Source organism: Pholis gunnellus (genome assembly GCF_910591455.1).
Source record: "Pholis gunnellus genome assembly, chromosome: 12".
In the NCBI taxonomy this organism is placed as follows: Eukaryota; Metazoa; Chordata; class Actinopteri; order Perciformes; family Pholidae; genus Pholis; species Pholis gunnellus.
In genome coordinates, this window is record NC_136539.1 from 8,671,753 (window position 1) to 8,697,986 (window position 26,234).

The 26,234-nt window shown below is 43.2% G+C and overlaps 4 protein-coding genes across 5 annotated transcripts; 1 reads left to right on the forward strand and 3 right to left on the reverse strand.

The window, feature by feature from the left end:
- Positions 1-244: 244 nt before the first annotated feature.
- pms1 (PMS1 homolog 1, mismatch repair system component) lies at positions 245-16,395 on the reverse strand. The gene is made up of 13 exons (XM_079170641.1): positions 16,349-16,395; positions 15,477-15,620; positions 14,938-15,120; positions 14,541-14,643; positions 14,059-14,222; positions 10,279-10,395; positions 5,979-6,101; positions 5,704-5,850; positions 4,741-5,567; positions 2,667-3,134; positions 2,333-2,463; positions 684-844; positions 245-586 (listed from the first exon to the last, which is right to left on the reverse strand). The coding sequence occupies exons 2-13, from the start codon at positions 15,606-15,608 to the stop codon at positions 386-388; spliced, it is 2,757 nt and encodes a 918-aa protein (XP_079026767.1). The 5' UTR covers positions 15,609-15,620; positions 16,349-16,395; the 3' UTR covers positions 245-385.
- A 166-nt stretch (positions 16,396-16,561) lies between these two features.
- Positions 16,562-21,006, forward strand: ormdl1 (ORMDL sphingolipid biosynthesis regulator 1). Of its 2 annotated transcripts, none has more exons than XM_079170582.1 (4): positions 16,562-16,742; positions 18,052-18,231; positions 19,616-19,767; positions 20,025-21,006. In XM_079170582.1, the coding sequence occupies exons 2-4, from the start codon at positions 18,058-18,060 to the stop codon at positions 20,158-20,160; spliced, it is 462 nt and encodes a 153-aa protein (XP_079026708.1). In that variant the 5' UTR covers positions 16,562-16,742; positions 18,052-18,057; the 3' UTR covers positions 20,161-21,006. The 2 variants fall into 2 exon arrangements, with proteins under 2 accessions (XP_079026708.1, XP_079026707.1); XM_079170581.1 differs by lacking the exon at positions 16,562-16,742 and adding an exon at positions 16,747-16,860 and having other exon boundaries at positions 20,025-21,005.
- A 615-nt stretch (positions 21,007-21,621) lies between these two features.
- On the reverse strand, positions 21,622-25,995 carry adat3 (adenosine deaminase tRNA specific 3). Its single transcript, XM_079170579.1, has 2 exons — positions 25,937-25,995; positions 21,622-23,053 (listed from the first exon to the last, which is right to left on the reverse strand). The coding sequence occupies exons 1-2, from the start codon at positions 25,946-25,948 to the stop codon at positions 21,983-21,985; spliced, it is 1,083 nt and encodes a 360-aa protein (XP_079026705.1). The 5' UTR covers positions 25,949-25,995; the 3' UTR covers positions 21,622-21,982.
- On the reverse strand, positions 23,819-25,417 carry alkbh6 (alkB homolog 6). Its single transcript, XM_079170580.1, has one exon. It carries the CDS (start codon positions 24,923-24,925, stop codon positions 24,221-24,223), a length of 705 nt encoding a protein of 234 aa, XP_079026706.1. The 5' UTR covers positions 24,926-25,417; the 3' UTR covers positions 23,819-24,220.
- Positions 25,996-26,234: the final 239 nt, after the last annotated feature.

Consider the following 26,234-nt stretch of genomic DNA (forward strand, 5'->3'; position numbering starts at 1 on the left):
TATCTAACAGTCATACAACAGTCGATGCTGAGAGAACATTACCTGTTTACATTCTTCATCTAGACCTTTTGAGTCAGTCCTCCACAGCACAGCTAAACCCTTTGCAATCATAATAGTTTGGCTTCAGCGATTCTGGGTCAAATTAATTACAAGTAATATATTGCAAAAATGGGAAAACTAAATAGAAATGAACAATTCAAGGTTAACATGAGTTCAATGCTTGATCCATGCACAAAATACTTTAATCTTTATGTTTTGCAATGAAGTTGGACATCATTTGAGCAGAATGAAAACAACTCAAGTAGATGAGATTATTGAGAATAATCAGCAGCGTCAAAATGAGGCGACTGCTTCATAGATTTTTGATTGATTTGTCGTCTTCTTCTTACAGCTCTAAAGGCCTCAGCAGAGCTTTAGCTTCCTGGTCTGTAGAAGGAATGTCCGACAGGTGTTGGAGAAACGGTCGTCCGTGGATGCAGGTCTGGTTGCTCCCAGCGAGCTGCTGATCCATCCGTAGAAGGGTTTCCTCCACATCTTCCCTGGACAAATTTGTAGGTAACTGACGGGCAAGTCGTACTGCTTCACCCTGTGAGGTGAAAGATACAATTCAGATATATATATATATATATATGATAGAGCTAACAGTTTATCCACTGCTAATCTTAATTCATAGCGTCTCTCACTTGCAGGTAGTTTGTGACTTTAAGTGGCCGGCACTCCTGTACGGTCCGGGCCTTCCTGTGAAGAACTGCTGTCAGGATCTCCCTGAGGTCCTCCACACCGAGGAAAGGCACGCAGTCTGCCATAGCTGTCACTTCCAGATGTCTCTCGGCTGACGTGAGGCCTGGCCAAAACAAGCAGAAAACAAGGATTAATATACTCCAGACGCTACTACTATCTCCAGGAAAGAATAATAAATAAATATTGTGGTTTACGGCTGGAATGATGACTAAGTCAAATAAGCGAAGGGCCAAATGGAGTGTTAAATGACTAATAGAAGCCCCAGCAGACTGGAAGGAAGTTGTCTTGTAGGGTGGAAGAGTGATAGCTTCTCATTTCATGAGGAAATACTGCAAATCATGCACAATTTATATTTCTGACACACAACTTTGGATGCAAAATGAACTCAGAAAGGTACGACAAAAAACCTGGATGAGTAGAGGTAGGTATAATATTTTAACCAGTCTTTTAAAAATGTATGTAGAGAGCAATAACTGACAGAAAATGACACATTTTTAGAGAATCCTAGCTAAAGGATGGGATACGCAGCAGAGGTTGTGCAACGAAACCACTTTATATGTGCCGCTTACCTTGCACCCCACTCGCACGCACACCCACCCACCGAGGCTGGCAGTGCCAAATGAAAATTCCTTGAATTTCTTAAAGGGCAACCATTCTCAACACCGGCCCACTGGGGTACAAACCCCACTGTGAGACCACTCAGTCCGGCAGAGAGCCAATGTCAACTGAGGTGAACCATTCCAGCAACGAAAACAACCAACGCTCACAGGACACCGTACAAGCGAACAAAGAAATAATGTCTCAATAATGATGACGGAATCGACAAAAACAAGTTTAATTGGAGTTTTTCTGACATTATATTTAGAACTAACATCACCCTGACTGATGAATTAATCTATTACAATATATACATGATTAAACTACACTGATGTACACTGTAATTATTAGAAAACTCTACCTGTCAATATAAGGACCATCTCCTTGAAAAAAAAACTATGCTCAGTACAAACATAATTCTGCTTTCTGCTCGGCTCTTTGCATTATATCTTATATTAGCTGCATTATACTAACTTGTTGTTTTCAGTTACCAGATCTTTGGTTAATATGGCTGATTTCTTAGTGTGTTGAATGTTAAAATATGTGCTCAGTTCAAAGATAACCTGTCACAACACTTTACCTTTCTCCTTGTATGTGTGTGTGAATAAAGATGCTGTTCTCTATTTCATCATTCATAGTTTTTTCATGATGGACAAATTTGTTGAAGGAATGGGAATATTTAGTTGTACCCACAAGAAATAGAAAACAACACAGAAACTCTGTCAGTAATAATTGCCTGTAATCCAGTTACTCAGGTCTGTATGTTTGACATTTCTAAATGAACTATGACATTTAATGATGGCTCCTACATTGTGCTAAATAACACTTGACGATCCATGAGACCTTTAAAAACACAACAACAAAAAAATAAAAATAAGATTGACCGGTTGTGCTAGACCATTTTGTAAGCAGGTTCAGAGGGACACAATTGGCAAATGAATGTTCATTCAATCCTATTAGACTGCCTCATACAACAGCGTTATTTACAATGTACCTGGAGTGAGTTTGATTTTGAACCCATTAGCCATGAGCCTGCGATCGCAGAAGAGGGCCCCTCCGTTTAGCTCAGGGCTTTGCTTCTCCATGTTGCACAAAGCCTCAGTATATTCAGCCCCCCCTAGACTTCTATAAAACAGAGACAAGGAGATGTTTAACATACAACAACTGTGTGTTTCGGGAAATTAGAAAAGTCATGATAGAAACCAAGGATCACGATGTGTTTATCTTAAAAACGTGTCTCTTGCATATATGTATGTAACGAAATTGGATGAGTGTGCAGTTTTCCAAAGGGTTGGCATTTTGCTGGTGAGAAGTGGCTGATACGTTACCCATCTGTTAACTGTATAGGGTTCTGGAGACTCACTGCTGGAAGTATATTATTCTCTAGGAGTCTCTTAAACAGCAAGGCCTCCTCCACTCGAAATGTGTTTAACAACATGAGCCTCTGACCATATAAAATGACCCAGGTGCTCTGAGAGGCCAGCCGGTTTACAAGACGGAGGCCCCGTGGCACTGCGCTGCTCTGGGATGAAAGGCGCTGAAGCTGCAGCCGAAGGGCAGCTACGCTGCAGGGGAGGACCTGTGAGGGCTTAGGTGCAGGGCTCCTCATCTTCTTTTGGGGCTGTGCAGAGAAGAGCTGGTCCAGCAGCTGCTGGTTGGACAGCGGGCCCTTGCGTTTCTGGCCCTGGGCATGGCCCCTCGGGGTGCTCACACTCGTCTCTCTGGGGCCTTCAGCCGAGGCCAACTTGGTCCTTTGGTCGTGGTGTTCCAGGTGTTTTTTTGCCTTCTCCTCATACCTGCAGAGTTCAACCAAGTCTCTTTGAGTTAAAACAGCAGTGACTTCAAATCTATTCCAAGTTACCAGTCCAGCATGCACTGATTTAGATATTTGTATGGCAAAAACACGCCTAAATAAGTGGTATGGATCTCTAAGACTTCTGGAAAATCTTGCTTTATATACAATGTTGTACAAACTTGTGTGTTTAACTTCTTCTGTGTAGCACAGCGGCTAAGCTGCCATCTGTTCCTGTCCACAAAACTTGTGTTTCCATAGATCTTCATGTGTTAAGCATTAGGGCTTACACTTCAGCACCCCATTATTCAAAGAACCTGTTTCGTGAACTTGTGCAAGTGTAATTCCTAGAAGTGGTGTGCCACTTACCAGTGGCGGTGAAGGGAGCCAAGCGCTTGCCACATCTTGTTTCATGTTTAAGACAGCAGTTACGGCAAGGCGGGATTCTAAACAGATGTCTTTTTCCATACGCTCTGCCATACCTTATATGAGGCCCCAGCCACTGCTGACACATGATTCAGCTTTGTAATGACTTTAAATTGGTATGCAGTGATCTAACGTAATTGGGTTGAAGCGCCGTCGGCGCTGTGTAATAGTGTTGTTCTATGATGCTACTTAGCTCAGTGGATAGAGATCGTCGGGCATCTGGACCATTACAGAAGTTGCCAATGACCGTGTGACCAGATTTAACTCTCATCCTATTTCATAATTGGCTTTGATTAAATCAATTGATTGTAAAAACGTGTGCTGTGCTCTTTGACCTGCTAATAGCGCCATTTCTTAAATGTTTTTTGTACTTAGATCTTACACTTCGGAAGCAAATTCCCATCTTGAGGCTAGAGAACGACACACTACTTCCCAAAGCGCCACATTTGTCTGATCACCCCATTTTTATATTGTGTTTGTTTTGTTTTTCAAATAACTCCACCCCTGTCTCACCTTCATTAATGTAAATCCTTTGACTCTGAGGGAGCGAGGATTGAAAAAAACACCATCTGTTCTGTGCCAAATCTGTTCTTGACTGGCCAACTATGTGTCACTCCTCATACCACTTGTGAAGTACGTGTAGGTGAGATTTTAAATGGACAGAGAGACTGCAGCCTGAACCTGGAAACAGGACAGTTAGATACAAAACGTATGTTGTGGTTTCTCTTTAGAAATCAAGAAATATCATAGACTGTGTGTAAAGGCAAGAATCAGTTCATAGCAGTCTTTGTCTCTTAAATCTTCTCATAGTGTCTCTATGAATGTCTCCGTTTAGGGATTTGTGTAGGTATGGGAGATTAAGACAATTGCAATAACACATTAAATAAGTAATTTATCAAATCTGCCACAAATGTGAGAAACATGTGAGAAATGTGTATTCTCTGGTTAGATGGCATACTTTGGAAATAGAGGATATTTCACCATTAGTGACACCTGTTAATGTACCGCGGTAAATCTACCTAACCCCCTTTTAGACACTGGAAATTAGAAACACAGCTCATATCAACAAACTTTCCAGACTAGACAGTACACATGCAAATGACAGGTCAGGCCCCCCCCCCCCCCCTCGCAAGTAACAAGAAATGGAAACAACTGCTTGGAAAGGTGAAGGTCTGGAAACTCACTTCTTACGGTCTTCCTCCCTCAGATTTTTCCACCTCTCGTGAACGGCGACGCTGATATCCTGCAGGCCGGCTGTGGGTCTCTCCCTGAGGACCTCTGCTCTGGCCTCCTTCTCGAACAAGGCGGCGGGAGACAGCGGTGCCCTCATGGCGCGGTTGCTGATCAGGTCGTAGGCCGTCAGAGCAGCCCGCTTCTCCGTTATGGCGTTGAACATCTTTTTGTTTGGGCCGCTCTGACTCTCGATGTCGTCGGAGCCCGAACGACTGCTCATCGAGGGTTGGTGGATTTTGACGGGCCGCAGGGGTTCTCCCGACGTGGGGTCGGTCAAAGCCGTCCCCCGGCTCCAGTCTGCAGCCGATATCTGGCCTTTGCTTGACTCTGCACCTGACACAGCATTGTCCTCGGGTCGCTCTGCTAAACCCATTCCTGCTGCCTGAGCGCAGCTCTGAGCCGTCTCATCGTCATAGAGAGAAACGTTAGACTCAAGCCCAGCTGGGAAATGGTTGACAATCCAGTCCTCTGCTACAGAGGAGGAAGAGCTGCCGTTGGAGGACCGGCGGTCCAGTGGAGCATCGGTGCTTCTTGCTGTTAACAGAGCTGCGTCACCATGTTCAGGTGCCTTGTTGAGGAAGTTACCGCGGCGGTTGGTGAGACCGTCATCCCTCTCTACGCTTTGTCCGTTGTCCGGTCGTGAAGCATCAGTCTGCAAAGTGCTAGGCCGAGAAGAGGACGTCTCACGGCCGAGCTGCTTCTGAGCTGGGGGGTTACCATCGGGCCGATAGCCATAGAGAGAAACCAGCAATGCATCTACTGCGGTCAGCAGAGCCTCCTAAAGTATTGACGATACACAGAATTTATTCCAATCACATCTGGCAGCCTCTAGTCTTTGTCTATTCCCCCAATAAACCAAGGCTGGAGCATTTTCTACCAAAATTCTATCCGATTATCGTGAATTTCATAGCTACCTTGTCATGAAGAAGAACCTGGGTCTTGTCCGGTGTCAGATTAACGTCGACTGAGGACGGTGGAACCGTAATTGTAAGCATGGCGGTGGGGTAGCGGTTTCGGGCTGCGTCACCCGGATACTGAGCGGTGTAGTGTTGACGTAGCAACTGATGATCGATCACACAGTCCCACCAGGAAAAAGTGTTCAACAAGAAATAAAAGAGTGAATGAATTAGATTCAAAAAGTGTTCGTTGTAAGAATTGTGTTGTGTTGAGTGATCCAGAAAGACTCTACCTTCATCACATCTTTTTGGTGGACAGGCCGGTTGTTGACGAATATAAATGTTTTGTCAGGGTTAGAAGAGCTTGTGGAAGAGTAATCTGATCCAGGCTTTGGAAAAAAGCCATCTAAAACAATCTGAATAAAATAAGAAACAATGATAATATTAAACAGATAAGCACAAAGCAGGTAGCAGACAGAAACTAGGAAAACATGACACTACAAGGCAAATAATGGTCGTAGTAAAGGGCTGAATTTGACATTTTCTTAAATGAGACCTTCTGGCTTTTTGCAAACACTTTACAATTGACATGCTCAGCAGCCGGCTGGCACAGCGGCATAACAGTGTAACGACTTGAAACCTGGACGTGACATAAACTTCACCGTCAATACACGTTCAATGAAGACGGCACGGCTGAGCCATTCTGCTGACGGCACAGCTGCACATCTGGGAATGAGGCCTTTCATTCGGCTTGTGCGCAAGCAAACACGCACTCGGCACCGGTCGTAGCATACTGTACATACGCTGTCACGGTATAATGAGAACAAGATTACCTTTCACCTAGAATCATGCCAGAGGCGCTTCTCATGCGCTCAAACTGATGACTCGACACAAAACCGAACAAATACACTTAAAACTCCATTATTAATGTCAGCTAGTAAGAAATTATGGAAAGCTATTAATGTTCTACAGATTGTAGGCGGCGTGGCTATGCCCCCCCCCCCCCCCCACATGGCCTAGGGCTCATTATTAGCAGCAACGCACGCTAATGAAGTTAATAAATGAACTGCTGTTTCAGGTCGGGCGCACATATGCTTCTCTCTATTCCTGCTCATTAGGGTCACTTTATGAGAGCACGAATGGCACCTCTGGCCCCAAAGGGCCGCGGCTGTGTGTAGTCCCGCAGCCCAACGAGTGTCACATTTTGTTCTGCAGAGGAACAGCTCTTACAACTCTCCCGGAGCGAGGCCCCGGAGAAATTGTCAACCCGGTTCCCTTGATCACGAAGGGACAAAGAGGAGGAACGTTCTCTTTCGTTGCTAAGGGGAGTACGAGGGAAAAGGTGAAAGGTCGTCCTCATAACTGGGCACCAAGGCAGCAAAACAACAACAACAAAGAGGAAAAGGGTGAAAAGGGCTGCTCCACATCTGTCAGGCTGGATTAGTTGGCAGGCGAGCAGCAGGTACGAGCCGCGTGACACCTACCGTGACCAAGCAGAAAGTTGCCGCTCGACAATAATTCGATTACGGTCAGCACAACAAAGCTTAGCTAACGAAAATCACTCACACTTCATCAGGAAAGAACTCAGGAGAAAAGGGCAAGGGAATAGTTGGCCAGCCACCAGCTGACCACATCTGCTGGCTTCAGACCAGGCGTTCGTGATGAGGTTATTAGCTCGCGGTCCAGTGCGTAACGTGCATGCTCTCATTTGCTCTGGAAAAAGTATCCGTCTTAACCAGGCTTTTAACGTAATGGTGACAGTTACAATTAGACGTTCCTAAAGCAAGTAAAACAATGAAGATGTTGAGTCATCATCATTTATTCCCAATGCACTTCAGAATATTTTTCAAACTTGTTTCTTTTCTTGTTAAGCACTTGGACTTGTTGACAATGACCTTTTTTTTAAAGGGGGCAGGTGTGTGCCTTATGAAGATGAACTGCCACAATGTGCTGTGTGCCCGTGACTCCTCGTCGTCTCTTCACATTCACGACTTCCTTTTTTCAAAGGAGACTTTGTCCGACTGAGCAACGGTCCATGAGACGGTCAGACAGGGTTAGCTCGATCAAAACTATATCTCTTCAGTTACATTCCTCCTGTTTGTTCTTAAATATCTACAGGCAGGGCTCGGCAATAAGGGTTGCAACGTTGGCAGCCATTTTCTAGAAATTGGCAACCAATTGTTGGCCTTTGGTTGCCGTCAGTGGCAACTACTTTTTAACATATAAATAATAGCCACAGCAAACAGGAATGGTTGCACCCTAAAATATGTATTATTTTGTATATATATATTTGTTGCATTAGTGATATTTAAATATAGGATATTATATATTTGGAGCCACATGATGTGGTGTTACCAAACGTATTTTTAAGTTTCGGCAACCAAAAGCTGATACCTGGTTGCCAGCCTGGGAAGCACTTTTAAAGGTTGAGCCCTGATAAGACACGAACATTCTTTTTCTACTTGACTTACACACAGGCATGACTTCACTGAACGACTGTCAATTAACTGTATCGACTTGTATAGTTATGGTTGGTGATTTCAACAGTAGTGCTGTCGAATTATCTTGCCCCCCATGCCAGGCTGAACTATGTGTAGTTCTCTTTCTTTTACCATTTTTACATATCCGTCTTCCACTGGCAACCCCGTGTTTAACGTCGCATTGCTATGAATTGTGGGTAATTCCCTTAGGCAAAGTCTGCAGAAATGCGGACTTACGGAAAGGGCTCATAAAGGGCTCAACATGTCTGCGAGAGAGCCCTCAAACACTCGACGATTTGACAGTTGGACATCCGTAAACCCTTAAGGATTTTGCGGTAACGAGACCGCAAAGTCCCTGACTGTGGAGGTTGTGATTGGGCCATCGTGCAGGTGTTTCGTGCATGCGCACGAGTCCAGTGTGCAGAGGGAAGATTCAGACAGCGTCATGTTTCCTGTGTTAACGGAGTTTGTTCATGTCTCTCCTCGTCTCTGTGGTGTGTCAAGAGAAAAAACACTTGATCCAGAGCATCAGGAGAGCTCGGCCTGTTGGGGAGACGTTGTACACTGCGTGGAAATAGAATTACAACGTTCAGGGCTCCACGGGAAACAGGGTGACGCTGGAACATGTGGGAGAAGTTTAAGAGAGGAATGAAAACAAACAGCATTTCTCAACAAAGTTATATTTCTGAATAAAGCCTACAGAAACACTCATTGTTATACATCATAATGGGCTTTTTGCCCCCCCCCCCCCCCCATCAGTAGCACCTGAACTCTACCAAATCATGACAACAACTTTGCCGCCTTTTTTTTTTACAGACAAAATTCAAAAAAGCAGGCAAGCTGTCAGTGTCTCCGTATCAGGCGAAGGCTCCATGTCATCCATGCGTCCTCTTAAAACCAATTCTATCTGCATGACACAATTTGATCCCATCAGCCATAACACCCGGGAGGAGATTGTGTTACGTTTAAGTTCTTCCTCCTGCAGCCTTGACATTCTTCCACCCAAGCTTTCTAAAGAATGTTGTTAATTGCATAACACCAGACCCCCTGGAAATAGTCAATACTCCTCTCCTTTCAGGCCATTTCCCCAAGATACTGAAAACAGCAGCAAATCAGGCCTCTATTTAAAAAAGAACAATCTTGACACCTGAAACTTGAAGGCCCATATCAAACCTCCTCTCTGTAAAATCATTCAAAAAGCAGTTTTTCCATCAGCTCAATATCTTCTTGAAACTAAATAATTGTTTTTTTTCCAATCTGAGTTCTGACCACATCACCACACAGAGACTGGTCTCATGAAAGTCCTAAAATACATCAGACCTCTGCAAAGTCTCTGTCTTAGTACCGGCGGATCTCAGTGCTGCGTTTGACACAGTTAACCATAACATACTACTGGACTGACGGGTAACTGTGTGGCACTCTCTCTCTCTCTCAGTCTCCACTGGTCTATATCTTATCTGCAGGATAGAGACTATTCTGTGTCAGCTGATCCTCACAAATCTGAACGAACAGCAATGACTCGTGGAGTTCCCCAAGGGTCCATTCTCGGTCCAGCTCTATTCAACATCTAGCTCGCATCTTTGGGAAACAAGAAAACATCCTACCATAATGATGCGGACGACGCACAGATTTACATACCTATAAACCCAGATTATTATCAATCTCATCTGGCACAGGCTAGCTCACCCTCCCCTGGGGTCAGAACCAAAGCCGAAGCAGCTTTCAGTGTTTGAGCACAGCAGATCTGGAATAAACTTCCAGAGCACTTGAGGTCTGCCACAAACTTTTGTTTCTTTAAACTGAAGCTCAAAACGTTTCTGTTTGCCACTGCCACCGAGGTCATTCAAAGATGTTCAATTCTTATACTTCTGCACCTCTTAAATCATTTAAATCTACCTTATTTATACTTATTTTTTCTCTCTTTTATGACTTGTCTTATTTTCAGTTTTACTTGTTTTGTATGTTAATGCTTATGTAGAGCACCTTGAATTGCCTTTGTGACTGAAATGTGCTATATAAATAAACTTTCTACCAGCGATGTCGTGAAAACCAAAAGAAAACCGTAGTTTTGTTCATTTTCTCTCTCAACGCTGCATATTTCCCCTTAACTAACCTCTGGTTGCTCCTGGTGATGGTGGCAAGGGAGCAGGTTGGCAACGGCGCCGGCTCCCAGCGTGGCAAGGAGGGCACCTCTGTGATCGGCCACCGTGGCCTTCTGCCAAACCCCCACCTGCAACAATATGATACCAGTCAGCTTCCATGAGTCAGGCGATTCACACAGCATAAACACGCGTCAAGTTAGTAACGTGCATTTTGTTTCCGTCAAGTGATTCAGCCAGAGATGGACAAAAACCAGCAAAGCAGCAGACGTCGTATCAGTCTCTGACCAAATTTAGGGAAGGGAACGTTAAAGATATGGAAAGGCCATTGTTGCCAATGTCAAAATGTATACGTTTTTTAATTTACATTAAAAATGAACCATTCCATTATTTCTAACCAAGAAGATCTGTTGGCATTATCTAAACTTCAAACCCAAGACGCCACACGCGACAAATACTTGTAGATCTATTCATGTGAAAACAGTTGAGTCGACACGCTGCAATAGTAAATCCCAGGGAAAAAAATCGTAATTACAATATTGGCTCAAAAACATTTAGTTTATACTATGATTTTGTTCAGGGACCGGGGACACAAACGTACCTTTAAAAGATCATGTGCTTATATCCTTTTGGAATTACGTCGGATCAGAAAATATGAATATGTTGACACCCACAACGTGTGGGCGAGTAGTTTGTGTCCACCAGTGAATACATTACCCGGGTGTTGATTTCTAAAAGCATGCACTCTGTTCGCAGGGCATGTCTCGGCTATTAAATACGCAATTTGGCCCATGTAAACGGATCAGTCCTGTAAACGGTTCGTGAAGAAGCTGTGAAACACGACACAGGCCAAATAGCAGAGTTGGAGATAAAGGATAGGGGCAACTGAGTGCTGATTGTACAAAATGGCTTCAGTACCTTCCTCTGACTACCTCTAAACTGATTTCTATGAACGCGTGGCCCCTGCGTGACCCACACCACCTATACACTCCTGTGTACAAACTGGCAGCAGCCTGAAACGGAATCCGGGGTTAAGTCCGCAGCTGTGTTCAGCGACTTACTCAGGTGTCATAATCAGCCAAATCAGAGCTCACAGTCAGCCATATTTGTGTTCGGAGCACCTGACAGTTACGCTTAGCTGTGGTGGGAAAGGGCATGAGGGATGGAAATGTCTAATTGCTAAATAATTTCGCCGCTGATTAATCGAGGGTTATGCAATGGAACAACCGGCTTTTTCTTAATTTATTTATTGTGTACTCCAAAAGTCTATAACCCTGTGCAACCCAGAGGGCAGGTCACAGAAAGTGAAGGAAAACGGGTTAAAAACTTGCTCAAAAAACTAAATTGCTGACATTGACCTTGCACCAAAAACATGCAACCTCCATTTAACTGATGACAATTAATGACTGATGTTGACGATAAATGATTAAAACTTAAGTTGTGGAATGTGAAGCACTGTTTTGGTATGTGTGTTTGTTTTATTTATTGAAGCTTCTATTGTCATTAAGTCATTTCACCGTTTCCATTTGGTAATGGACAAACAACAAACACTCCTCACGAGCAACGCTTTAAAGCAATTTACACATTACTTTGCAGACACTACAAACGCAAACTGTCAACGCGAGAGTCACATTTTTTTTTTACGATGGAAAGTAAAATCATGATCAATAATTCCTACTTTTTGTGGAGTCAAGGTGAGTGATATTCAGGCATGACTGCAGACACGTTCAAGGCTCTGACTTCTGTTCACTTCAGCACGTCTCAACCAAACCTTTCAAAAGAACCTTTAAGCTGCACCTGAATATCAGTACATTGGTTACATACCAAAGAGCCCTTTCATACATGTATGTTCCTAGAGGTTAACATATTGTATCCCTAAGTGTTATTAATAAATACTAGAGCAGAAACTGTTGAAAGTATATCTAATTTGATAATCAGTGTCATTTAAGTCATTTATCAAGTAAAAGAATCAATTTTCTGACTTTGTGTTGACTGAACGAATTAAAGAAAAAGGTTTCAACAGATTGGATTAATCAGTAATAAAGAGGATTGTTAGTAGGAGCCATAATGAATTCATGCACTAAAGTCTGTTCAGGCAAGGTTGTACGTTTTTGAGGGTAATTAAAAAAAAGTCCTTATAAGTCTTATTATTGTTCCTTAATAGCGACGGGTATAATTTGTTGCATGCACGACATTTTGAGACGCGTTTCTTTTAATGACCTGAACTTTCATCAAGCAGAGCCAGCAAAGAACTCACTAACCTTTCTATCAAGTTAATCAATCTGTGCTCGCTTGGCTCGATAACAGGTTTGTGCGTTCCTCAAGTGCTTCTACAAGTCAAACTAATATTTTCCGTCACACGTAACGACTTCACAGCTCAAAGACCCGTGTTAGCACAGACAACAAAACAACAGGAGGCTGGAGACAATTACTGTCTTCAAGAAGGGGTTTGATTAATACTTTACCTGACAAGCTCCTGAATATCCTTTTATAACCGTCTGTTTAAGAGCTTTTACACGTTTGACACAGAATTTATATTATCATGAGTGAAGCTTAGACAGGGAATTGGGTGCAAGCATATGACAGGATTGGCAGTGGGGATTATAGGCTTTTTGTATTTTTCGCCCCATTCTTCTTGTTGTAATAACTGTTTTTATGTTGTTGTTTTTTCATTTATTGATTGAATGTCAAAGAAAACAAACTCCCCCTTCCTACCCTCGTCCAATAGCATTGTGGAACTGAGTTATATGTTAAATAAATTCATTAATACAGATATATTTTTAAAAAGATGCACTGAATCTCTATTTTTCCTATGCAGCATTATTCTCCATACAGACCATTTTTATTTAATGTAGAGTTAATAGTTACTCCATTCACTTTATTGTCAATACTTTATTTTGCTGGAAGCAACCATTTTTTAGAAAGAGCTTTATAAATATCATGTATTGTTATTAGTAGTAGCACCAGATGTAGTAGTAGTAGTAGTAGTAGTAGTAGTAGTAGTGGCAGTAGTATCATAATGTTGAAGACCAATAAACTTCATGGAATCAAGCGTACCTTCCTTCGCTCTTAGATCAATGTCATCGTTTAAGTTCGCCACACATGCAACACTATACTGTAAATACATGGAATACTAACTAAAGCTGAGGGTGAGACGTTGGTTCATTCGAAGACTAATGAGGACATCTAGTGGATGCTGAGCATGGAGGACACGCTGTGTGAGCAGGGATTTAACCCCTGCATCACTTGGGACATTTTTGGCTGTGTTAATGCATTTGGCATTCATTTTGGCAAGGTTGTTCGGCATAATCCACTGAAATCAGAGACACGGCTTCCAGCGTAGCTCTTGGAAGGACAATAGCGCGACACAGCAGTGTATTCAGTCATCTTTTGAGAAAATGATGACTAGTTAAAATACACCCATCGTGCAGATCGACAGCTTAAGTATGATTTATGCTGCAGGATTGGTTTCAAACAATTGTGATGACATTTTGATCTCCGCTTTCCACCGTAAAATTCCATGTACCAAACTACAACACTTTTACGATCAACTGTCAAGCCCAAAGGAGATCATTGTTAAGGTCCTCAATCATTTTGAGCAGCATATCACTTTAAAAGGTAGAGCTATATGACTAATAGCGGTGAGTGACTAATGGAAATGTCCCCAGTTTTGATTGTAAATAACATATATTAAGCATATATTTGTATTCTGCTGAGTGAAAGCAGTGAAAGTTGTCAGAATAGATTTTTTTCTTTACTAACTGAAAACTGAAAAGGGAGAAGGAGTCACTGACCTTATTGTGAATGAGTGTGAGCCTCAAGTCCGGTTTTATAATGGCGTAGGCCATCAGCAGCTCCTGTATTTTCTTCAGCTCCTCCTTGCACTTCTTGGTAGAGGAGTAGTACTGACGCCTCACTGGAATGTTCTTGAAAAGCTTCAGTGCACTCACTGTTGTGCCTATAAAACACAAAGGAGCGGAGGTGTGCAACAGCTTCGGACATAAAATGTACCTTTCGCGCAACGAGGCTCAAGGACTCCGGTAGACAGATCTAACTGGACGCTGGTCAAAGTGTGTGTTACTCTGAAACGTTTCATAACAAACACTCAAACATTAAGTCTAAATCTGTCAGCGACAAGGCGATGCATTTCTAGTTAACCAGTATACTTTTTTTGACTGATGTCAAAGTGTCTCAATCTGTGACTACAATGTTCCACGTGACCACTTCATTACACAAAAGCGGTCCTCGATTTTCGATTCAATTATTGTTGCCTTGCCTTGACCTAAGTGAGACGGCTTCTGAGAGACAATCTGCCCGGTGAAGTTAAGCGTGTACTGGGTGCTGATGTCATCCTCCTCCGTCTTCGTGATGACAGCCACCTAAAAGGAAAGAGTACAATCAAACATCAGGTTCCCGACGAACCCCGTTTACATGCTGTATTAAACCAGGGTGTATATTTCACTCCTAATATATACTGATAAATCAAAAAGTCACGCTATCTGTGCATTAATATTAACGTGTGCATGAGTGAGAACTGTTTTCTGAACTTTAGCTCAGTGCATGTAGACAACTTACTGATCAATATATAATATAGAACTTCTGATACTTTTGTCCCATTTGGCTTTTTTTTCCCTTTTGATCTCAGCGTAACGTAATAATTGTTAAATTCTCACCTCGGCCACGGAGCAGATGGAGCCCAGCGCCTCTCCTCTGAAGCCGTACGTCTCCAGACGCTCCAGGTCCTCGTCGCTACAGATCTTTGAGGTAAAGTGTGTCACGGCCATCACGGGAGTATCTTCTGCTTTGATTCCGTGGCCGTTATCGCGCACTTCTATGCGGTCCAACCCGTAGTTCTCCTGCAAAAATGCAATAACACTTGTAGACTGCCTGTACAACTGGAGGGGGAATCCAAATCAGTACTTTGACTTGTGAGGATTAAATAAGCACACGCTAACCTGCAGACAAAATATATAGCTATTCTCTATCAATGTCTTTATAGCAGTGTGTTGTTTTACACCATGCTTTATGCTGATATTTTATAAATGTCACTATCCATTACAACAACAACAGCGCTGCTAAATAGCCGGGCATCACCAGCTCTATTGAGACAAAGCCTCCTACAGACAACACTACTTATAATTCATCATTTACTAACCAATCATATTTTTCAAAATACATTCCTCCCTGTTCCAAAGACCTTTAGAGACCGTACCAGTTTAACGTCAACGCTGGAAGCCCCAGCATCCAGGGAGTTTTCCAGCAGTTCTTTCACAACGTTCACTACAGAGGTGATGACCTGGGAGCTGGACAACAGCCGAACAGTGTCCGGAGGCAGCTGCTTCATGATTTAAGGAGCCTGTTGTGGAGAAGTCTGGTTTTAGTTTGATGCTTTTGTTGAGTCACCGACAACATGACACGAGAATGGAGCGAACTGGAAACCTGTAATTCAACACTGCACATGTTGTTATTGTTGATGTTTTCAGATGAGTTCAAACCTGTCTCTGAGCCCAAGGGTCTGACCCAAACACCTAACACATGATACACCAGTGTCATTCATGTCAATTAAAATATGGGCATAGGTGCAAGCCTGTGATGTCGACAATACAGTGAGCAGGTGATTTGTTTCATTGCTTGTTGGCCTCGCCTAACACATTAAGAGAGGCCAACAAATGCGTCCGATTGCCCATTTGCATTAATTAACAAGCTTGCTCTTGATTGAAACAGAAGATCTAAGTCTTGACTTCTGGTTTCAAAATTATCCTTTATGGCAAAAATACTGATTTATTGCAGTCACCTGACAGAAAGACTTTAACGTTACCTATTGCCGTTATGTTAGATTTGTACAAATGCCAGTTTACAGAAACACGCGAGTTATCTTATTTTAGTCAGAAACAATATAGAAACGTGATGTCATCACAGTATTGTTAGGTTAACATTAGCTAACTTAAGTGCTGTGGAACTTATCTGAGTTGCTTTGACTCGTTAGCAAACAATTAAAGCCACACTTTCCTATAAACGTAAACAAACTCCTATTCAGCATAATATGAAAGATAACAAATAGCTAAATGTTAGTTAGATACTGACTTGGACGATGCAGACCCGGTTGTATCGATTCATAAACAACAGACACGAGCCCCCCAGCGGAAACGACCTGATTCCCGCCCCCTTCCTCGCGCGTTGATTGGTTAGACGTCACATGAAGGCGGGTTCTGTATATGGTGGGTTATTTCTACCCTGAGTTTAGACTAAATGGTTCAACCGTTGGTAAGGCTAAAAAGAAACCTAGCTTTTTGTTGGAATGTCATGCCAAAACCAAACACAGACAGCCTCTAACCAACCCTTACTTCAAACCCATGTTATCTAAACGTCAACATAATAACCTGGTTCGTGGAACTCGTTGGTGTCGAGTCCCAGCCTCAGTCTGGATATTGGGCATAATACCCTGAGAAACATCAGAACCAGGACTACTTCCGCTCAGGTCAGTCTAACGACGTGCTGCTGTCTGCGCTCGGGACCTGCACACATCAACAAGGACATAAACATTTCTCCCCATAGCAGTTTGTTTCTATACCTACCGCCACTGCTCGCTACTACTTGTAAGTTTGCAACGCTCGGTGTTTAATGTCACGCTTTTAACCCCATAACGCGTCTTTTGCGGTTTCCTTGCGTAATGACGCTGAACAACTCGGGTCAGAACAGCGGTGGTTTGGTCTGGGCTATGTACTGGTGACGAGGACCCGTCTCCCTGGTCTCATGTCTACACATCTAGTTACTTGGCAAGGCAAGACATTAAAGTATAGATAACATTGGGCCACTAAGAAGTTTTATCAGCTTGATTTCATGTATTACTAAAGGTAACGTTATGTAAGCAACACATTTAGCTATTGCTACGAAAGGTAATCAGCGAAAGGACTATATTTGTATTGCACCAAAGCACCCACTATTTGTATGTAAATATTGTCTAATTATTCTTTCCAGTGGTCTTGTGAGTCCTCTAGTTGCATTTATTGTTAGGGCTGATGTAATGTTAGACTGAGACTTACATTTGGTCCAAAGTCAATCAGATACAGTCTTGTCATTCATAGTTGTGTGTGTGTGTGTGTGTGTGTGTGTGTGTGTGTGTGTGTGTGTGTGTGTGTGTGTGTGTGTGTGTGTGTGTGTGTGTGTGTGTGTGTGTGTGTGTGTGTGTGTGTGTGTGTGTGTGTGTGTGTGTGTGTGTGTGTGTGAGTAAATATACATATTTATTTAATAACAAAATCTAATCTGGCTGTTAAAATAGTAGCATTGGGTGCTGAACGTTGGCATGCACCAAGCCTTGTTGGGAATGTGGAGGAAATGTATCATTGGCTTTAATAACTGCAGCTTTGCAACTCTTTGTTTCTTTAATCCAGTCTGGCAGCCGAAACTCTGTCTGAGGATAAAGTTCAATAAGATTGCACAAACTTGCCATAACATTTAGACTGACAGGGAGGTCAAAGTGCTACAGTGACATTTAGATAGAATCATTTGTGTCTTCAAATAAAGAGTTACCAAATAGGGAATTGTTTTTTCAGCACAGCAATAAAGACCACAGGAAAAGAGTAATGTTTAATCTTTAGTAAAAACATTTTTCACCCCACTGATGAGTCTGACAGCCAATGCCGAAAGTTCACTCCTAACAATATCACTACATCTGCTTTACTATGAACATCGCTACTTGTTGAAGTAGGTTATAGAAGGAAAGCAGAAATCCAAATTTGGCACCTAAATTTGATTTGTGACCAAATGTATGTGTTCTCTGTTCACAGACCAGAATGAATGTGGGTGTGGCACACAGTGAGGTGAACCCAAACACTCGGGTCATGAACAGTCGGGGGATCTGGCTGACCTATGCGCTTGGTGTTGGAATACTTCACATTGTGCTCTTGAGCATACCCTTCTTCAGTGTGCCCGTGGTGTGGACTCTAACTAATGTTATACACAACTTTGTAAGTTACATCCTCACACTGTCACCAACTGTCGCTCCCCCAAACCGATAATCATCCTGATGTTTTTTGATGACATTTTGAACTCAACGAAGTTAGTTGCAGCCACACAGGACGAATGAATGTTGCATGCATGCTCGGCCGAACAGCCTGGTGTCTGTTGCCCTTTTTCCTTGCTTGTGTGCTCTTGTTAAGATATGCTCTATATTTGGGGGGGAGGCTGTCCTTGTGACATTATACGACAATTTCCCCCACTCCGCATGCGGTCCGTGGACAAAACTGACCTTTCATTGTTACATGGCCGGCCTCAAATAAAGAAACAAAGTCGCCGTGTGTGACATCATCATCAAGTAGTGCGAGCTCGAAGCAGTTTACAAGGATTGTGTATCGCAGCCGATACGGAAGGCTATTAACAGTAACGGCTGAGGTCAACTATAGCCTTTTGTTTCCCACACAATACAGCTGCAGTGTGCTGATTATGCCTCGGCCGTATGTCAGCATTTAAGTTGTATTTCTTTTCCCCTCTGTAATGCAGCTTTTCCATTTAAAGCTGCATTCTTGTTGTCATTGCTAAGATTACTTTGCAATTAATCTGCATCATCCCGTCCTTTTTTTTGTCTCCGTAACGTGTATTGCACCAGGCAGCAGCTGTGTTATTTCCGTTTAGATTCTTCTGCCTCTACTCTTTTTGACTAAGACACGAAAACTCTTGCAGCAAAGAGTTTTTTTTATTTTAATACTTTTTAAGGAGACAGGAAAGTAAACAGAGTTTGGTATACAGCCAGAATCTTTATTTGCAAAAAAAATAAAAAATCTCTCCACCAGTCTAATTAGCTTTTCACACTTTTTCGAGATATCCTTAGCCCGGGACTAACTGGGATGAATTAGTCCCTATTCACACACGCACACATTGTCGATCCTGGGTTGATCTAAGATCCACACTGCATTTCTACTAGCCCCGATGTTAAATGTCCACTGTAACACGTAACTAATGTTTACATTCTCGAATGATGCACAGATTGGGCAACAACGTCTAAAACGTGATGAAATTCCATTGTTTACTTCAGCCCCGTTTCACACGGGCAACCTTTGGCCAGACTGGAGGCTGTCCCTGCTCCAGAGCACGGCCAACAAGCCCAAGGCTGAAGATGGTTAGCCCTCTTTGGAATGTGCCAGGATTGTGTCAGTGTGAAAGCTTTTTTTAGCCCTTATCCTGGGACTAAGAAAGCTGTCACACTGACACAATGCAGTGCAGCCCTTTTAGATGAAAGCTCAAACTCCCTCTTTTACATTTGAATTTCCATATTTACACTATTCACAGAAAGGAAAACTCCCATGGAATCAGACTGCAAGCACTGCACTACTGGTTGTGTTTTTGTCTCCACAGGGAATGTATGTGTTTATGCATGCGGTGAAAGGCACACCCTTTGAGACCCCCGACCAAGGAAAAGCCAGACTTCTCACACATTGGGAACAGCTCGACTACGGCGTGCAGTTCACCTCGTCTAGAAAGTTCTTCACCATCTCCCCGATCATTCTGTATGTATTAGATGTCACGTGATTCTGTCTTTGCACTGATTTAGACACAGATACAGGAAACGTTTTATAGTCGTGTCAAATCCTGGGTCACCCCCCCTCACCACCAGACATTAAACAAAGCATTGCATCATCAATGGCATCAGCTTTGGAAATTGAAATGCTGAAATTGATATCGTATACATGTTGTCTTACCATTTCTTCTATTTTAAGGGATGTCGTGGTTCACTTTTTTTAAATCAACCCGTCTTGTTTTGCAGATACTTCCTGGCAAGTTTCTACACAAAGTACGACACGGCGCACTTCGTCATAAACACTGCCTCGCTTTTAAGCGTTCTGATCCCCAAGCTACCACAGCTACACGGAGTAAGAATCTTCGGCATCAACAAGTATTAATTTATTGCAAAAAAAAGAAGAAAAAATGCTGTGGCCCACGGCAGCAGGAGTCGAAATGTCGGCTGTAGTCCGTAGCGCAGACGTGTGTACTAAGTCGTACCGTTTGTGTAAAACGTCACTGTCGTCGTTTAGGTATATCAGGTTTAAGATGAAATGTTTAAAACAAACAGGAGTAGGTTTGCAGGTGACAGGATGCCATATGCATTACTAACTTATGTGAATATTTAACGATGTATTTTTGGCCTGCATAGACCTGGGCTGGCCCAGGAATCAGTGAGGCTTTTTGGTCGAGTTTTTCTTTGCCCTCAATTCACATGACGACACAAATTGTGAGTTTGAGTCCGTTTCTAGCCACAGAGACGTCCCTAAATGTATTTTTCAAAGATGTTTACTTCGTAAAGGGTAGGGGCCTGTGGCTCAGTGTTTATTGGTACACTCTCATTTTGTAATGGGTGTCAAACGTATTCATGCCGAGTGAAGAATAGAATCATACTCTTTATTTGCACGATTTCCTCGGTATGTGAATCTTCTCTCGTTTGTAAGTCGAACGGGGCAGACTGTCTCGTTGTACAGGTTGTTTTTTTTTGTGAATGTTATGTCCTGTATGTTAAAGAAAAAGTGTAGAAATGAGACAAATTCTTATTGTCTGGTTAAGTGTTTACTGAGGGAGGTCTACAGTATCTCTGTGATCAACTTACATTCATGTAGCTGCTCTATTTTAGATTGACTTTTTGCTACCATCAAGGCAGCTAGTCCTACTTTGTTTGGCCGTAGCTCTTTATTTCTTCTTCTTAATCTTATTAAAACGTTTGTGCCCTCTACAGCGCTTCATCTCTTACTGTTGTGTATAAGCATGTTTATGTAATGTAAGGAGAAGTTGTGTCATTTTCACATAAGGAAAGTCAATTCATTTGAGGATTCTCTCAGATTATCAGGGAATCATACACATGGTTTTCTGTTAAAGATGAATATAGAGCATTTACTAGCCACCTTTGATGTGAGCTGTTCATAAACTGTTGTCAGCTATGGTGGAAACCAATTCTGACCTTAGAAGCAACACTGGGCTTATCAGGAAAGACATCAACACCAGCCTGACCGGTATGTTTAACACAAACACAGTTCAATAGATGTAATGATTGAGCATTACAACAAAGTGCACCAGAGGCTTTGGAATCAATCAAAATGCATAACATCTGCAAAATTAATAAATTGCATACAGCAGCATAAAAAAATAAAATGCCTTTCTTTGCAAGTTGCTGGATACTTTCAGATTCCACATTAAAAAAAGGACAAAAAGTTAAGTCAGTTGCAGAGGCAAACCACCTCTTGAATATTGACACATCAAACATTACAACACTTGTTTTTAACATCACCTGCAAGTTAATGTGACAAAACATCCACGTTTCTTTTATTGCGCTGGTAACACGGTAAATGTGAAAACCTCAAAGATGAGCACAAATAAAGCAGCAGCTATGAAGAAAAGAGAAACGTCCTGCAGCTAAATACTGAAAAAACAAACAAAAGCTTCCTCACCTGGACCTGTTCACTAAGGCTCTTACGAAAGAACTGAATTATTAACATTTGTAATGCTAATGTCGTATTCAAATTCAGACTTGTTAATCCTACCAATGAGCCTGTAAGTCACAGAAAGGTCACAGTCAAACACCCAAACCTAAAGGACAGTCAGCCCTACGGTGGGAACCTTAGTTGTCATCTACAAACATGCTCTCAATAGAATGACCAAATGATTAAAAACTTTAATTAAAAGAAATGTTTATGTAAAACATTGGTTTAGTCCTGTGATAACTGTGAATTCTGCAGCTCAGACACGTTCATTATCAATCTCTCTCTTGATGTGGCTGCCCAGTCCATTCAGACCCTCACACTGCTTGCCCAACACGCCTTTGTAAACCTCAAAGCGATGGTTCAAATCTTTCTGTGAGTGGATTTTATATTTGGTCCCCACGGCCCCGTCGGCGGAGGAAGTCCCGTAGAAGATGCGACCTATCCGGGAGTGCACCAGCGCCATGGCGCACATGACACAAGGCTCCCGGGTCACATACAGGTCATACCCGGTGCATATGTACGGCTGGGAGCTCGCCTCTGCACCATCGGCGCTTTGAGAGGTGTCCGGGGTTGGCGGAGTAAAGCGGCAAGCGGGGTACCTGTCAAAGGAATAACATCCGCCGCCCTGGCTCTGAGCCACGAGGTCGATGCAGACCATGACCGCGTGGTGGAGGGGGTGGTCCCCTCTGCAGTCGTGGCCCACCGCGATGATTCTCTCCGTCGCTGGGTCGACCACAGCGGCCCCCACCGCCTCCATTCCCAACGCAGTCCCCGCTCTGGCAGCAGCCAAAGCAGCTGTCATGTACGTGTGCATCCTGGCTTTCTGGAGCGGACTGAAGAGCTCCCCTCTCAGGGCGACGGTCACCTGCTTGTCCTCGTGGAAGGAGGTGGGCCAGTGTTTGCTCGCCAGCTCAAACTGGGGTCGGGTCAAGGCGGGACGCGCGGGGACCTTGACCACAAACGGTTGTCCCAGTCCGTCGCGTCGAACGCCACCTGAGGGGAGCAGGGAGTCGATGCTCACAGCCTTCAGGTCTGGGGCGTCGCTGACAAGGCACACCAGGACTTCCAGAGGGTGAGGACTGCCCTTCTCCCTGACCGCCCGCACCCTCTTGATGTGCTGGAGGCCGTTCAGCGGGTAGAGGCCGCTGAGCTCCCGGAGGAGTCGAGAAGTCTCTTTCTTGTCGACGATGGGGGCCGCAAATGCCTCGATCAGCTCCACATCCTGGGACTGCTTATCTGACAGGACCGGATAAGCGACCCAGGAGTCGGCGTCGGACTCGGACCCTTTCCAGCGTTTCGTCTGCGGCTCCATTGTTTCGGTGTTCTCCTGTGAAACATGATTTCACATCAGAGTTAAAACAAAGTCCGTGCATCTTTCTGAACAGAGCGCATGATGACAAAGCCTTTCAGTTGTTCTGGACAGGAACTAAGGCCGGTCTGTACAATACAACCGCTTTAGCCCAGAAGACCTTTGAGCTGCAGGTTGTGTCCAAACAGTCGGGGCAGATTTTCTAACTCAAAACATGAACCATCCAGTTTTAACTTAAAAAGATAAGTGGACTTGAAATAAATCCTTTAGCCCATTTTGGATGCAATACTTAATTTCTTAAATAAAATGTAACATGTACCTGTGTCAGTGCTCATTTGAATTATATTCAATAGCTTAGTTGAAGTAAAAAGGATTTATAGTTAGAGCCCAAACTGATACTAGAGTGTTGAGGCCGATATTGATATCCATATTTTTGTATTCCTAAATAACCCTTACATTTGATTAATCAAAAGTTGTGACCAATATTATGTACTGGGGCAGAACATTTTAGAGTTGAAAAACTAAATTGTCAGTGTTCTCCCAAGGACAAACTGTCATGGTGTCAATGGGGTTTCTTAATGACCTCAAGCATGTCTTCTGCACGTCTTTACTGCAGTTTCTTGTTACTTATCTGCTGATACAATACACTGGTAAAAATCTGAAATCAACCTCTTGTATGGGCCATGCTTGTATATCGGGCGCCATTAAATAAATCCATAGGTAAACAACGCATAGGCCAACACAAGGCACAACCAATGATGATTTGACGATTTTAGATCCATTTGATGTATTTAATGCGAGAAGTTGAAGAATCAACAGAAATTCATTCCAGTTTTAACAATTGAATAATGATTAGAGCCATTCATCCATTAAAAACACCAAGTTTAAAGACACCATTCTTCTTCCGTAGACGTTTTCTACGTGGATCCCTTCAAATATTTGTAAAGAATGAAACCATAAATTAAACAATTTCAAGTTGCTACCCTTTCTGTATTGTTGTCTTTGACAATGTCTTTGTCTTGGATGATGTCCAGAAAGGTTACAACAGCAGTAAGATCCCTTGAGGCAGCACAGATGTTTAACCAAGCTAGAAGCGAACGATTACGGGTGAGATACACTTCACAAAGCAGCCTGGGGGAGACAAGCGTAGCATCATAAACTATCAAGCCTTCGTGCGGCCTTTCTTCATTTCCTCCCCAGGATAAGCTTCGTCTTCATAACTTTGGGCACATGTCGTACGGTCAGCGACACTCTGGTGCCTCGGGTCAGCGTCTCTCCCGGCGAGGCCCCGGCAGCAGACAGGTTCACCACCTTGTCCGTCAGCGTGTCCCGGGCGCAGGGCTGGATGCCGTGAAGGAGACGCTGGTACATGTCATCCTGGAGGATCAGAAGACTCCGAGGCTTGACCAGCAGGGACAAGAGGAAGCGGTTCTCCTCCGTCTGCGGTGCGTCGCCCTCCTGGACGCTGACGGGCGTGTAGAAGTCCAGGAGGGTGTGAGACCCCAGGCTGATGGTGGTGACAGTGGGGTGGTACAGAGGGCCGTCCTCATGAGGCATGATCCCTTCCCCTTCTTTGTACTCGTTCACCAACACGTGATTGGCTGCTTTCCCACTGAATGCACCTAGGGAGGAGATTTTCTCACAGTACGTCCGGAGCCAGTCGGGCATCTTTTCTGCCAGCATGCCTTTGGGGTGTGGTAACCCTCCCCAGTTCTGAAGCCTTCGGCCCGACAGCTGAGTCCATTTGGTTTTGGGAGACTTGTACACCTGCTGCTGAAGATAAGTCTCCTCATCTTCAGATATGAAATCTGGGATGTAATACACTGTTGGTGGGGCGTCCTCTATGACAAACTGCTTCAATTCCTCCAAAATACAGGCTGGGTGTTCCATGCCTCCTTTAGAAAAGTCAACATGAAATGCTTGTTAAAAACACCCAAGACAAAAAAAAAAAGTGCTAATGCTAGCAAATCTCCCTGGTGGTGGCTAACAGGGAGTAACGTTAGCACAGTTCTGTTTGATAACTACTAAAAAAACTGACTGTAAATCTACCAGACGCGTCTCAGATATGTATTAATACGTGCAGGCCAGGTACGGGTTATCCAATTAACAGGTTTATAATAAAATATCAACCACTCGCTGGCAGCAGGACGTCCCTCATCAGCCACAGCAGTAATATTACGATGTAATCAGAGGCATTTCCTTTAGCTTTAGCAGCATTTAGCTCCCTCAAACCCTGCACATACCCTCTCTGCCTTCAATACAAGAAGTACAGTACAGAGACAGCGTCAAACGTATTGTATGATACAAGTTAATGGACTCATATTAAACCAGTTCGTTGCAGTTAAAAAGCCAGTCTGCGACGGAGAAATCACAAATGGTAAAATCACGTACAAGTGAGAGTAGTGGTGCCTTTAAAGTTGTAGTACTTAGAAACCCTCTGGTGTTAAAAGCAATTCTACTCTCACCCAAATAAAGTGCTTTTGGTTTTAGCTTTCTAAAAATGAACCCTTTAATTGCTGGTTTATAGTGGTGATACTCTAATCACTCACGTCGTCGTTGCCTGATGATTCCGTGACATACAAGATACATGTAAGTAATGTAAATAAGTGTTATTTCAGCTACACTGAGTATCAATGTGTTGCCTTTTACAAAACTGAGTGTTTCAGTACATGTATCAGCAACCCTGCCGACTTTACCAACAATGCATCACGTTGAGCCTGGGTTATTATTTACATTTTTTTTTTATTAAAGTTCCACTTTTCTGGTAGCCGTGAAGGCAGCACAGCCACATTCCCGATACAAAACAGCGCCATGTTGGTTACACACAGCCGAGCGCCACTACCGACCCAAACCTAAAGAATAACATATTTTACATTGTAAGTGACACAAAATCAAATTTACCTCTTTCGACATCAAAACGTATACCGTTTGGTCAGCTAGCTCAGTTTCGACTCCATGCTTACATGCTTGTGCAGCTGACTAAAATGTCCCCCAAAATAAAGCTTCAAAACTTTGGATCCATGCTTTGTTTTCCAAACAGCTTCTCAAATGATTGGCTATTTAAAAGTATACGTTTGACAGGTGTAACGTGAATGTTTTACCCGTATTTTTGCAAGTGTCTAGATGTCTGTACTTAATCTAAGGTCACACACTTTCCGTACACGGACTTATTTACATGTGACGCAGCCACACGGCCTCA

Excerpts from the sequence above, each read along its gene's own strand:
- pms1 (XM_079170641.1), bottom strand. The coding sequence starts at position 15,608 with ATGAAGCAGCTGCCTCCGGACACTGTTCGGCTGTTGTCCAGCTCCCAG. Across the intron at positions 10,396-14,058 it reads TCACACTCATTCACAATAAG|GTGGGGGTTTGGCAGAAGGC; the intron begins GTCAGTGACTCC and ends ATATTGTTGCAG. Across the intron at positions 5,568-5,703 it reads AGGTTCTTCTTCATGACAAG|GAGGCTCTGCTGACCGCAGT; the intron begins GTAGCTATGAAA and ends TCAATACTTTAG.
- ormdl1 (XM_079170582.1), top strand. The coding sequence starts at position 18,058 with ATGAATGTGGGTGTGGCACACAGTGAGGTGAACCCAAACACTCGGGTC. Across the intron at positions 18,232-19,615 it reads CTAATGTTATACACAACTTT|GGAATGTATGTGTTTATGCA; the intron begins GTAAGTTACATC and ends TTGTCTCCACAG. Across the intron at positions 19,768-20,024 it reads ACCATCTCCCCGATCATTCT|ATACTTCCTGGCAAGTTTCT; the intron begins GTATGTATTAGA and ends CTTGTTTTGCAG.
- alkbh6 (XM_079170580.1), bottom strand. The coding sequence starts at position 24,925 with ATGGAACACCCAGCCTGTATTTTGGAGGAATTGAAGCAGTTTGTCATA.